General features: G+C 56.5%; 2 protein-coding genes across 2 annotated transcripts; both read right to left on the bottom strand.

Moving 5' to 3' along the window:
- Nucleotides 1-932: 932 nt before the first annotated feature.
- LOC137460332 (myristoylated alanine-rich C-kinase substrate-like) lies at nucleotides 933-3,938 on the bottom strand. Its single transcript, XM_068170747.1, has 2 exons — nucleotides 3,923-3,938; nucleotides 933-2,583 (listed from the first exon to the last, which is right to left on the bottom strand). The coding sequence occupies exon 2, from the start codon at nucleotides 2,484-2,486 to the stop codon at nucleotides 1,425-1,427; it is 1,062 nt and encodes a 353-aa protein (XP_068026848.1). The 5' UTR covers nucleotides 2,487-2,583; nucleotides 3,923-3,938; the 3' UTR covers nucleotides 933-1,424.
- A 3,665-nt stretch (nucleotides 3,939-7,603) lies between these two features.
- Nucleotides 7,604-12,213, bottom strand: LOC137460331 (uncharacterized). The gene is made up of 2 exons (XM_068170746.1): nucleotides 12,133-12,213; nucleotides 7,604-9,519 (listed from the first exon to the last, which is right to left on the bottom strand). Exon 2 carries the CDS (start codon nucleotides 9,499-9,501, stop codon nucleotides 8,317-8,319), a length of 1,185 nt encoding a protein of 394 aa, XP_068026847.1. The 5' UTR covers nucleotides 9,502-9,519; nucleotides 12,133-12,213; the 3' UTR covers nucleotides 7,604-8,316.
- Nucleotides 12,214-12,727: the final 514 nt, after the last annotated feature.

The following is a 12,727-nucleotide window of genomic DNA, read 5'->3' as shown; positions in this document are numbered from 1 at the left end:
GTGCTGCCCAGGGAGGTGGTGGAGTCCCCAACCCTGGATGTGTTTCAAGGTGGTTTGGATGTGGTGCTTGGGGCTCTGGTTTAGGGGTGAGCCTTGCAGAGTAGGGCTCTGGGTTGGACTTGGGGATCTCTGAGGTCTTTTCCAGCCTGGTTACCTCTGTATGCATCAGGTTGGGCAGAAGACTTCTCCTTTCAGAAGCCACCCAGAGAGCAGCACTGGGTGTGCAGTGGCCTGGCATGTAGCAATACTTGCAGCAAAGTGGCTGAGGAGAATCAGGGAGTCATTAAGGTTGGAACAGACTTCTAAGCTCACATCCAACCTTCTACCCAACCCCACTAAACCATGGCCCAAAGTGCCACATGTACTCATTGCTTGAGGTTCTCCAGGGATGGGGACTCCACCACCTCCCTGGGCAGCCTGTTCCACCCCCTGCCCACTCTTGCAGCAAAGAAACCATTCCTAATCCCCAGTTTAAACCTCCCCTGGCACAATTTCAGGCCATTCCCTCTCCTCCTGCCATTAGTCAGCTGGGAGAAGAGGCCAACCCCAGCCTCCCTCCAACCTCTTCTCAGGGAGCTGCAGAGAGCAGTGAGGTTTCCTTTCAGCCTCCTCTTCCTCAGGCTTACCAACCCCAGCTCCCTCAGCCTCTCCTCATCAGAGATGCCCTCAAACCCTTCACCAGCTCCCTTGCTCCCCCACCAGAAGCCCTCCTCCCCTGGCTCCCCCCCAGAAGCCCTCCTCCCCTGGCTGCCCCCCAGAAGCCCCCCTCCCCTGGCTGCCCCCCAGAAGCCCCCCTCCCCTGGCTGGTTGCAGCTTGGAGACAGCAGCCTGCAGAGGCCTCCTGCCTGAGCTAGCTCCTCTCCAGCCAGCCAGCACAACCCACAGAGCAGGTGGCCACCAATAAAGCAACATTTCCCTGGTAGCCAGTGGTAAAATGCAGACCTTTATTGATTCCAATGGCAACACAGACTTCCCCAACCCACAGCAGGGCCAGAGTGGGGTGCACAGGCAAGTGGCATAAGTGCATCTGATTGCTGGGCAGGGGAGACTTCCCCCTGTGCAGTCAAGTCTAGGGAGGTGATGAAGTGCAGAGCTGTGGCCAGGGGTGGGGTGTGTGCAGGTGGAGGAAGGACAGAAGTCATCCTCATCATACACTTCTTGGACTGAGACAGCCAGCTCCTGCCCATCCCCCAGGAGGGAAAGCAGCCAGTGCCCCCTGCAGAAGGCAGGGCAGCAGCTCAATATTCAGCCCCCCTTTTCCAAGCAGCCCTTCCCCACACCCTGCTCTCATTGGGGTCCCCCAGAGTGCAAGCAGCTGTTGGCATCTCAGTCCCTTGCAGGAGGAAGGCAGCAGGTTCTCCACGTGGCTGCAGGCAAGCCGGCGACCCGCTCAGTGCTTGCTGCTCCACATTTCATGTGCTCCCTCAGAGCTCCCCTGCTGTGCCCCCAGTGCCAGCTTTCATCTTCTGCTTAGCCTGCAGAGCAGCCTGGGTTTCTGCCAGACAGCCTGGGGTTGCTTTTGATGCCTGCCCATCACCAGAGCCCTCAGCCTGCTCTTCAGCTTGCTCTGGTTCAACAGCACTTTCTTCCCCATCTTCAGGAGTGGGAGCCTTTGTGTCTTCCTCCTGCTGGAGATCAGGAGAGGCTTCAGGAGCGCAGCATCCTCCCTCTTCTGCAGGTCTCTGCACCTTTGCAGTGCCCTCTCTCGTCTCTGCAGTCTTCAAAGGCAGGTCTGGCTCCTCGGTGGTACACAAAGCAGCTGAGGAGTCAACTGCCTCCCGCACAGCTGCTTCCTGCTGAGTCTTCCCAACACAAGGCTCCCCCGAGTCACACACAACTCCAGCCTCTTGCTCTGCCCCAGGCAGCAGCTCAGACTCTGCTAGAGCTGACTCCAACCTGCCAGCTCCACCCTGGACATCTGCAGAGACATGGACCTCAGCCTTGACTGTGGTCTGTGTGAGAGGTTCCACTTCATGATCCCCACAGCTGAGCTGCTTGCTGCAGCTGCCAGCAGGATGCAGAGCAGCTCCAGTCCTACTCTTCTCTTGTGGGCTTCTCCTGGCAGGATTGGCTTCTTGCTTTTCCTGTGCAGAGAGTTCCTGGTGCTGCACCACCTCTGGGCTAGCTTTGGCTTCAGGCTCCTGTGGCTCCTCAGCCTCTTGTGCATCTCCAGCAGGCGCAGAGAGCGAAGCCTCAGCGCCTGGTGCGGGCAGAGATGGAGCCTGCTCCCCTGTCTCCTGGTCAGCTTGGGCAACAGATTCACTCCCAGGAGCAGCCAGCACCATTTTCACAGCAGCAGCAGGTGGCTCAGGGCCTTTTGGAGTCCTTCCTATCCGTGCTGAATGGAAATGGTTCTCCCCAGTCCAGGTGGCTGCATCACAGAACATGGGGACGCTCCTCGACGCCTTCTTCCCTTTGACCTTCCGGAAGGTAACCCTTTGAGGCAGCACACAGGACCTCTTCCCCTTGCCAAAAATGCCTCCCATGGCCAGAGAGCAGAGGAGCAGCTCCACTAGCTCACTGCTTTCTTCTGGAGAGGCTGCCCCAGAAAAGCAGCAGGGAGCTCTGTGTCTGGTTCCACACCTGCAAGAAGAGAAGAGAATGAACCAGGTGGGAAAGGACCTCAGAGCTCATCCAGTCCAACCTAGCACCCATCTGCTCAACTAAACCATGGCACCAAGTGCCTCATCCAGGCTCTTTTGAAACACCTCCAATGATTGAGACTCCACCACCTCCCTGGGCAGCACATCCCAAGGGCCAATCTCTCTTTCTGGGAGGAACTTCTTCCTCACCTCCAGCCTGAACCTCCCTTGGCACAGCTGGAGACTGTGTCCTCTTGTTCTGGGGCTGCTTGCCTGGGAGAAGAGCCCAACCCCCACCTGGCTCCAACCTCCCTTCAGGGAGTTGGAGAGAGCAAGAAGGTCTCCCCTGAGCCTGAGCTTCCCTGCCTTGTTTCTCTTCCCTGCCTTGCTTCTCTTCCCTCTTGCCATCACCTGCTGCTGGTGGACAAAGCACTTAATGACTGAAGTGCCTTGAGCCTAAAAACTTGGCAGCTTTGCTGTACAAGCATGCAGCATGGTGGGAAGCCAAAGGGCTTTTCCAACCTGGTTAATTCTGTTCTACTAGAAAGAGGCACAGGGATTTAAAACTCTGGAGCCACACTCTAAGTGTGGCTTGTTCCTTAAGAGGACTACTAAAGAGAAGGCTGCAAGAGGCACAGAGCAAAGCAAAACACCAGCAGAATGCTGAAGGGACTGCAGCACTGCCTGGGGAGGAGAGGCTGAGAGCCCTGGGGCTGTTCAGGCTGCAGAGGAGAAGGCTGAGAGGGATCTGAGCAATGTCTCTCAAGAGCTGAGGGCTGGGGGTCAGGAGGGAGGGGACAGGGCCAGGCTCTGCTCAGCTGCACCCTGCCATAGGCCAAGGAGCAAGGGATGGAAAGTGCAGCCCAGGAGGTTGCAGCTCAGCAGGAGGAGGAACTTCTGCCCTGGGAGGCTCCCAGAGGCCTGGAGCAGGCTGCCCAGAGAGGTTGTGGAGTCTCCTTCCCTGGAGCCTTCCCAGCCCTGTCTGGATGTGTTCTGTGTGCCCTGGGCTGGATTCTCTGCTCCTGCTCTGGCAGGGGGGTTGGACTGGATGATCTCCAAAAGTCCTTTCCAACTCTTAACATCCTAAGGTAAAAGAATATCTCCCAGCACAGAAGTAACCCTCAGGAACCAAAGAGCAAGGTTCCAAGCAACCCTGCTTTAAACACTTCCATCACTTCACAGCAACAAAACTGCTTGTGCTCCAAGAGCCCCAGCCTCTAGAGTGCCCAGGGGTTAAAAGAAGGACTTCATGCCACAAAAAAGAGGCAGCAAGGCAGCAGAGAGACCACAGAGCCACACCACTACCCCTCCTCACCCAGAGCCCCACAGCCCCATCTTACCAGCACAGCTCCACAGAACACACAGCACCTGAAGGGACAGCCCCTGGCTGGGCTTAAATAGCAGGAGGGGGTCACACATAATCTCTTCCCCCTTTAGCCACCAATTTTAGTTCCAGCAGGATGTTTGGTTCCCTTGCAGGGTGGTGTTTTGGCTTGCCCACCCATTGCCCAGCCTTGGGCTGTGCTTGCTAAGCGCAGCCTTAGAAACATCGGGTTGGAAGGGAGCTCAAGGCTCAGCCAGCCCCAAGCCCCTGCCATGGGCAGGGACACCTCACACCACAGCAGGTTGCTCACAGCCACCTCCAGCCTGGCTGCAAACACCTCCAGGCAGGAGGCTTCCACCACCTCCCTGGGCAACCTGGGCCAGGCTCTCACCACCCTCCTGGGCAACAACTTCTTCCTCACAGCCAATCTCAAGCTCCCCACTTCTAGCTCTGCTCCATCCCCCCCACTCCTATCCCTCCCTCACACCCTCAGAAGTCCCTCCTCAGCTTTCCTGCAGCCCCCTGCAGATGCTGAAAGGCCACCAGAAGGTCTCCTGGGAGCCTTCTCCTCTGCAGCCTGCACAAGCCCAACTCTCTCAGGCTGTCTGCAGAGCAGAGCAGCTCCAGCCCTCTGCTCCTCCTCCTGGCCCTGCTCTGGACACCTTCCAGCCCCTCCAGAGCCTTCCTGGCACAGAGGCTCCAGAGCTGGCCCCAGAGCTCCAGCTGTGGTCTCAGCAGGGCAGGGCAGAGTCGATTCATCATTGACTTGACTGTGGCCAGTTGATAACTGGCACTGACTCCTGCAGATAGAGCTGAAGCTTTCCAGCAGTGCAGTCAAGGGCTGGGAGCAGTGACCACAACTGCTCACTTGTGATGCCAAGCAGACCAAATGCCAGCTGCTGAACTGCAGGCTGTGTGTGAGAAGCCCTTTCATTTACAGATGAAGTGATGGAAATGGGAGCCTCCTGATTTATTGCATATTGATTGAGCAGTTAAGGGGTGAAAGATGATCTGCCTTTTGTGCTGTCTTCCACTGCTGGAGTGGTGCAATTAGCTGTTTTACAGGGGATGCAGATGATGGCAGCTTCCAGGCATAGCTGAGCACTCTCTGGTGGTGCTGCCCTGCTTCTGTCTGCTGCCTGGAAGCATCACAGTATCACTAAGGCTGGAAGAGACCTCAAAGATCATCGATTCCAAGCTGTCACCACAGACTTCAGGACTAAACCATGGCACCAAGTGCCACATCCAATCCCCTCTGGAACACCTCCAGGGATGGGGACTCCACCACCTCCCTGGGCAGCACATCCCAATGGACAATTCCTCTTGTTGGGAAGAACTTTCTCCTCATCTCCAGCCTGAACCTCCCCTGGCACAGCTTGAGACTGTGTCCTCTTGTTCTGGTGCTAATTGCTAGAGAGAAGAGCCCAACCCCCACCTGGCTCCAACCTCCCTTCAGGGAGCTGCAGAGAGCAAGAAGGTCTCCCCTGAGCCTCCTCTTCTCCAGGCTAAGCAACCCCAGCTCCCTCAGCCTCTCCTCACAGGGCTGTGCTCCAGACCCCTCCCCAGCCTCCTTGCCCTTCTCTGCACACCTTCAAGTCTCTCAATCTCCTTCTTGACCTCAGGAGCCCAGAACTGGACACAGGACTCAAGGGGTGGCCTCAGCAGTGCTGAGCACAGGGCACAAGGACTTCCCTGCTCCTGTTGGCCACACTCTGCCTGATGCAGGCCAGGATGCCCTTGGCCTTCTTGGCCACCTGGGCACATTGCTGGCTCCTGTTCAGGCAGCTGTCAATCAGCACCCCCAGGTCCCTCTCTGCCTGGCTGCTCTCAGCCACTCTGCCACCAGCCTGTAGCTCTGCCTGGGGTTGGTGTGGCCAAAGTGTAGCCTCTGGCACTTGGACTTGTTCAATGTTATCCTGTTGGCCTCTGCCCATCTGTGCAGCCTGGCAAGGTCCCTCTGCAGAGCCCTTCTGCCCTTGTGTCCAGAGCAGGGCCAGGAGGATGAGCAGAGGGCTGGAGCACCTCTCCTATGAGGACAGACTGAAGGAGTTGGGGCTGTTCAGTCTGGAGAAGAGAAGGCTCCCAGGTGACCTCATTGTGGCCTTCCAGGATCTGCAGGGGGCTCCAAGAAGGCTGGGGAGGGACTGCTCAGGATCTCAGGCAGTGATAGGACTAGGGGGAATGGAATGAAGCTGGAGGTGGGGAGATTGAGGCTGGAGGGGAGGAGGAAGTTCTTCCCCATGAGAGTGGTGAAGCCCTGGAATGGGTTGTGCAGGGAGGTGGTTGAGGCCCCAGCCCTGGAGGTGTTTGCAGCCAGGCTGGCTGAGGCTGTGGCCAGGCTGATCTAGTGTGGGGTGTCCCTGCCCATGGCAGGGGGGTTGGAACTGGCTGATCCTTGTGGTCCCTTCCAACCCTGACTGATACTAGGATACTATGACACTATGACTGGGCTTAGTGTCTGTTCCAAAAGCTTTTGCTGCTCTCTGCTCCTTTGACACATTCAAAGAGGCTGTTCCACAAACCAAACCAAATAAAGTCACCACTACCAGAGGCTTCTTTTTGTTGCTGTTGTTGTTGTTGACAAATGCTAACATAAAAAGCAATAATAACAAAGCCCCTCCTGGACCTCAGGAAGAGCCTGGCTGAGATGTTCAGCCCTGAACTGTGCTGTGGGATGGAATGCTGTACAACAGCACCATTACACAGCCCTTCAGATGGCAGCAGTGCTTGTGAGGAGCAGCCTGCAGGCAGTTCAGGCCATCAGGCTTTGTGTTTGGGCTTGTTCTTTATTGCACAGAGCTCAGGCTGCTCCCTCCTCTCACCAGAGCTGTCTCTGCCTTCCAATGCAGCGTGGCAGGGCCTCTCAGTACATGCAGAGTGGCATCCAGAGCACAGCTCACAGGATGTTAGGGATTGGAAGAGACCTTTGAACACCATCAAGTCCAACCCCCCTGCCAGAGCAGGAGCACAGAACCCAGCCCAGGTCACACAGAACACATCCAGACAGGGCTGGGAAGGCTCCAGGGAAGGAGACTCCACAACCTCTCTGGGCAGCCTGCTCCAGGCCTCTGGGAGCCTCCCAGGGCAGAAGTTCCTCCTCCTGCTGAGCTGCAACCTCCTGGGCTGCACTTTCCATCCCTTGCTCCTTGGCCTAGCCCAGGGTGCAGCTGAGCAGAGCCTGGCCCTGTCCCCTCCCTCCTGACCCCCAGCCCCCAGCTCTTGAGAGACATTGCTCAGATCCCTCTCAGCCTTCTCCTCTGCAGCCTGAACAGCCCCAGGGCTCTCAGCCTCTCCTCCCCAGGCAGTGCTGCAGTCCCTTCAGCAGCCTTGCAGCCCTCCCTTGGCCTCTCTGCAGCAGATCCCTGTCCCTCCTGAGCTGGGCAGCCCAGAGCTGGATGCAACATTCCAGGTGAGGTCTCAGCAGCACAGAGCAGAGGGGGAGGAGAACCTCCTTGGATCTGCTGGCCACACTCCTCTGAATGCCCCCCAGGATCCCATTGGCCTTCTTGGCCCCCAGGGCTCATTGCTGTGCCATGCAGAACTTGCTGCCCAGCAGCACTCCCAGTTCCTTCTCCCCAGGGCTGCTCTCCAGCAGATCCCCTCCCAGCCTGTGCTGCTGCAGGTTATTCTTCCTTCTCCCCTCTCATTAACACCCAGCAATTAAACCACACTCAGCATGAGGGCTTTGCCACGGCCTTAAAAGTGTTTTATTGGCAGCACAAAGTCAGGAACAGTAAAAGTCAGGAGGTTCAAGCTGCAGTACACCAGCTGAAGCATTCTGATCAAGACTGCATTGCAGCTTCCCCATCAGCACACAGTGCACAAATGCTTCCACTCTTGCAAGGGACAAAGAACAAAGCAGGGTTAGTTGTCTCATCACCTTCAACCTTGACCATAAGCTAGGGACAAGAAATCAGCAGTACAAGGGAAGGCTGCAGGGAGGGAGGTCAAGCATTTGGTCCAAGGCAGCAAGGGAAGGGGCTGGGAGGAGGGGGCTGGGAGGGAGCACCTGACAGTGCCTGACCAGAGAGGCTTCTGCCTGCTCTGTTCCCAGGCTCTCAACACCAGGGGAGGAAACCTCACCCCACCAAACCACACTGGGAGAATGAGATGCCCAACTTGAGTGCAATCAGTTCAGAGTGAATCACTTCTCTCCCAGCAAGGCCTGAATCAAACCCACAGCAGCCACTGGGAATAGTGCAAGCCAGAACCATGACTGAACTCTGATGCAGGAGAATCTGTGCAGCTTTGACATGCTTTGTTTAGCAGGAGCCACTCTTGTGGCCAGGACACACTTGGCAGAGCCCCAAATTCAACAGCTTGAGTGAGCTGAGCTTCCTAAAGGCAGGCACATCCCCCCTGCCACCAGCCAAGCCCTTGGATCCTCAGCTCCACCAAGCTTCAGCACTTTCAGGCTGTTTCTGTGCTGCTCCCAAGCTCTTCAGGCAGCCTGGAAGCCTCACTTAAGGATTCAGCTCCTTCCTCTCCCACGACCTGAGCACAAGTTGGTGGTGTGCCTGGCAGCTCCTCTGCTTGCTGCACAGCCCAGTGCTGTGGCTCTGCCTCACTTGCTGCAGCTTCTGCACCAGGCTCCCTGCTCTCTTTGCCTTCCAGCTCACCACGGGCTCCATGACCTGGCTGCTGTGAAGCCTCACCCAGCTCTGCAGGCTCTCCACAGTGCAGGCTCTCCATCATCTGTGCAGCCAGCTCCCTGGACTGGCTGTCCTGCTCAGGGAAGTGAAGCAGCTGCTTTGCTGGCTCCAGAGATTCCCCTCCTGGGCGTGGGGACTCCCCAGACGTTGTAGGAGTGAAGTACATCTCAGCTGCATCATCTGCTGCAGCTTCTGAGGGCTCCATTGCCTTCAAAGCCTTCTGGACAAGCAGCAGGGTCTCCACAGCTGATGCCATTGGCTGGGCTGTGTGCTCAGCACTCTTAGTGGGCTTATGACTGGCTTCAGCCAGCTCAGCCCAGCGTGCCTCCTCAGCAGAGAAGTAGACAGACTCCTCCAACACCTGCACAGTGCTGAGCAGCAAGCTCCATCCTCGCTGAGGCCCTCCTGCAGAAGACTCGATCTCAAGGGCTTGGCCTGCTGCAGTTTCACTTGGGAATTCCAGGAGGCTGGGCAGGTTTCTTTCCTGGAGAGCTGGGCAAAGCTCACTGCCAGCCTCCACCTCTTCAGACTGCTCCTTGGCTGCAGCAAGCTGGGCCTCAGAGGCGTGAGGAACAGCTTTGGTTTGCCCTTCTCTGTCACTCACTTCCCCTCTCTCTTGCTGGCTGTCTGCTTGGGTTAAGGCTTCACCTTCCCCTTTGGAACCTCCATCTGCCTGGCACACCTCAGTTATTCCCACGAGGTCTGCAGCACAGCAGGTCTCCACAGCAGCAGCTGCTGGCTGTGGCTGCTGGCCCAGTGCCTGCCCCTCTTCAGAGCCTAGGGCTGGTGGGGAAGGCTGCAGGTCAGCACATGTGGATGTCTGCCCTGAGACCTGCAAAATAGGCTTGGTCTCACTGGTGCCTTCATGGCCTTCCTCCAGCTCCTGGGTCCTGCATCCCCCCCAAGTCACACAGCAGAAGTTCTTGCTGAAGTCATTCCCCATCTTGCCACCCAGCAGAACCTGCAAGAAAGAACAACTCTGTACCAGGACTGTTCCACAGCAGCATTGCTCCTCCCTTGTGGAGACAGAGTTGAGGTTGTACAGGCTGGAGAAGAGAAGGCTCCCAGGAGACCTTCTGGTGGCCTTCCAGGGGCTGAAGGGGGCTGCAAGAAAGCTGGGGAGGGACTTCTGAGGGTGTGAGGGAGGGATAGGACAAGATTAGAAATGGATAGATTGAGACTGGATGTGAGGAAGAAGTTGTTGCCCAGGAGGGTGGTGAGAGCCTGGCACAGGTTGCCCAGGGAGGTGGTGGAAGCCTCCTGCCTGGAGGTGTTTGGAGCCAGGCTGGAGGTGGCTGTGAGCAACCTGCTGTGGTGTGAGGTGTCCCTGCCCATGGCAGGGGGTTGGGACTGGCTGAGCCTTGAGGTCCCTTCCAAGCCAAACCATCCCCTGAATCTATGACACTTTGTCTTGTAGCTTTGCCTTTTGCCAGCACCCTTCCAAGTCCTGCTTCTGAAGCACACTGGAGTGCCTGACAAGTCTCTGCTTCTAAAAGTCTTCCTCTTGCTCTCTTTCAGGCACTTCTTCCCTCTCAGCAGACTGCAGCCCAGACTGCCAGAGCCAGTGTCTCACAGGCTGCAGGCAGGGACATTACTTCACTGCTGGCAACAGCTTGGAATGTCCAACAGGTTTCTAGTAAGTCTCCTTCCTTCCTCCCCTCCTGCTCAGCTCTAGGCCTCCTGCAATAGGAAAGTTCAGCCTGGTGCCCCTGTGCTGGGGAGTTGGCACCTCCAGTCCTGGGGGCACTTTTGGGCCTCTCACTGCAGGAAAGACTTTGGGGTCTGTAGGGCAAGGATGCTGCCCCTGTACTCTGGCCAGGCTGATCTAGTGTGGGGTGTCCCTGCCCATGGCAGGGGGGTTGGAACTAGATGATCCTTGTGGTCCCTTCCAACCCTGACTGATACTATGGTACACCAGGGGCTTGCCAGCTTAGCTCCTGCACTTGGAGGCAGACTGCAGGCTGCTGCACAGAAGGACAGACCAGCCTTCACATCAGCGGCTGAACTGAGTTTCAGGCACCAGGGAACATCTTCCTGCCACACCTTGGGTGAGTGCCCTTGAGACACCACTGCACCAGCTTAATGGCAAGAGGTTTGCAGTGCTGAGAAGCCCACTTAATCAAGGAGCAGCAGCCAGCAGCCATCACTCAGCTGTGCTTATTAATTGGCCAAGTGGCAATCAACACCTAGGAGTAGCTGCTGTTAACTCCATCAGGGAACAGAGCTCAGGTGCAGAGTGTTTACAAGAGCAGCTCCTTCAGCTTGAAGGGGAAATGGAGTTTACACTTCCAACCCAACCCATTCCAGGACTTACAGGGACTCCAGTTGAAAGGGACCTTAAAACCATCCAGCTCCAACCCCCTGCCATGGGCAGGGACACCTCCCACCAGCACAGCTTGCTCAAGGCCTCATCCAGCCTGGCCTTGAGCACCTCCAGGGATGAGGCAGCCACAGCCTCCCTGGGCAGCCTGTTCAGTGTCTCCCCACCCTCACTCAAGAATGTCTTCCTCATCTCCAGTCTCAGTCTCCCCCCTCCAAGCCCAAAGCCACTGCTCCTCAGCCTGTAACAAAACCAGCCAAGCAAACTCTGTTTGTTACTGAGGGTAAAGAACTTGAACTGCCCCCAATCATTCCCCTAGAGAAAGACAGTTTCCTCTACATCTATTCTCCAGTGTCAGGGGGGTTGCTTTCCCTGGAAGGAATCTCTCTTGTAAACACCACCTCCAGCATCTGAAATAACCCCCAAAGCCCACCATCTTAGGTCCCAAAGTGACCTAACCACCCAACAGGAGGATCCCAACCCCCTTGAGCTCACACTTCACCCCAACACCTTCATTTTGGCTGCAAATACAATCACTAAGGTTAGAAGAGACCTCAAAGATCCTCAAGTCCAACCTGGCACCACAGACCTCATGGCTAAACCATGGCTCCAAGTGCCACATCCAATCCCCTCTTGAACCCCTCCACCACCTCCCTGGGCAGCACATCCCAATGGCTAACAACTCTCTCAGGGAAGAACTTTCTCCTCAACACCATAATTAGCTTCATGAAATCCAGAGAGGTGGATTAGAATAGAATGAACCAGGTTGGAAGAGACCTTCAAGATAGAGCCCAGCCTCTCACCCAACACCATCTAATCAACTAACCCATGGCACCAAGCACCCCAGCAAGTCTCCTCTTGAACACCTCCAGGGATGGGGACTCCACCACCTCCCTGGGCAGCACATCCCAATGGCCAATCTCTCTCTCTGTGTAAAACTTCCTCCTAACCTCCAGCCTGAACCTCCCCTGGCACAGCTTGAGACTGTGTCCTCTTGTTCTGGTGCTGCTTGCCTGGGAGAAGAGACCAACCTCTGCCTGTCTACAACCTCCCTTCAGGGAGTTGCAGAGAGCAAGAAGGTCTCCCCTGAGCCTCCTCTTCTCCAGGCTAAGCAACCCCAGCTCCCTCAGCCTCTCCTCACAGGGCTGTGCTCCAGACCCCTCCCCAGCCTCCTTGCCCTTCTCTGGGCACCTTCCAGCAAGTCAACCTCCTTCCTAAACTGATCAAAAGCATTAGATTAAAAAGGTCACTTACCAGCCCACACCAAATAAAAACAGCAGCACACAACAGAAAGCCTCCCAAGCACCTTGAGGTCCACCTCAGGCTCAGCTTAAATACTCCTGAGGGGGTCACACAAAACCACTTCCCCCCAGGTCCTTCTGCCCCAGGTGCCTGAATCCTCAGTTCCCTCCCACCTCATTCCCTTCTGGGAGCAGCTGTTGTGCTTCCAGCCTTTATTTTACACCTGGAGGTGTTTTGTTGGCCATTCTGAGGTGCTTTTTATCAGAGGGGGAAGTAAAACCCAACTGCAGCTTGTGGTTATTGCTCAGCAGCCCCAAGAGTTTAACAGCCCAGCTGTAGAGCAAGGCAGCAGAGGGCTGTTGCAAGGAGCAGGCTGTGCTGGGCACTGGGGGAGGTTTTCCTTAGCTCCATCTGCCATCTACAGAGGGAGAGGCTCCCCAAGGGTGGTTGGATTTGCTGTGGTATCATAGTATCAGTCAGGGTTGGAAGGGACCACAAGGATCAGCCAGTCCCAACCCCCCTGCCATGGGCAGGGACACCCCACACTACATCAGCCTGGCCACAGCCTCAGCCAGCCTGGCTGCAAACACCTCCAGGGCTGGGGCCT

Source organism: Melanerpes formicivorus, unplaced genomic scaffold (genome assembly GCF_026170545.1).
Source record: "Melanerpes formicivorus ecotype bairdi unplaced genomic scaffold, bMelFor1.0.p_v2 SCAF_554, whole genome shotgun sequence".
Lineage (NCBI taxonomy): Eukaryota > Metazoa > Chordata > Aves > Piciformes > Picidae > Melanerpes > Melanerpes formicivorus.
This window is presented reverse-complemented; position numbering and strand designations above follow the sequence as displayed.

Coding starts and splice junctions, on each gene's coding strand:
- LOC137460332 (XM_068170747.1), bottom strand. CDS start 2,486: ATGGGAGGCATTTTTGGCAAGGGGAAGAGGTCCTGTGTGCTGCCTCAA.
- LOC137460331 (XM_068170746.1), bottom strand. CDS start 9,501: ATGGGGAATGACTTCAGCAAGAACTTCTGCTGTGTGACTTGGGGGGGA.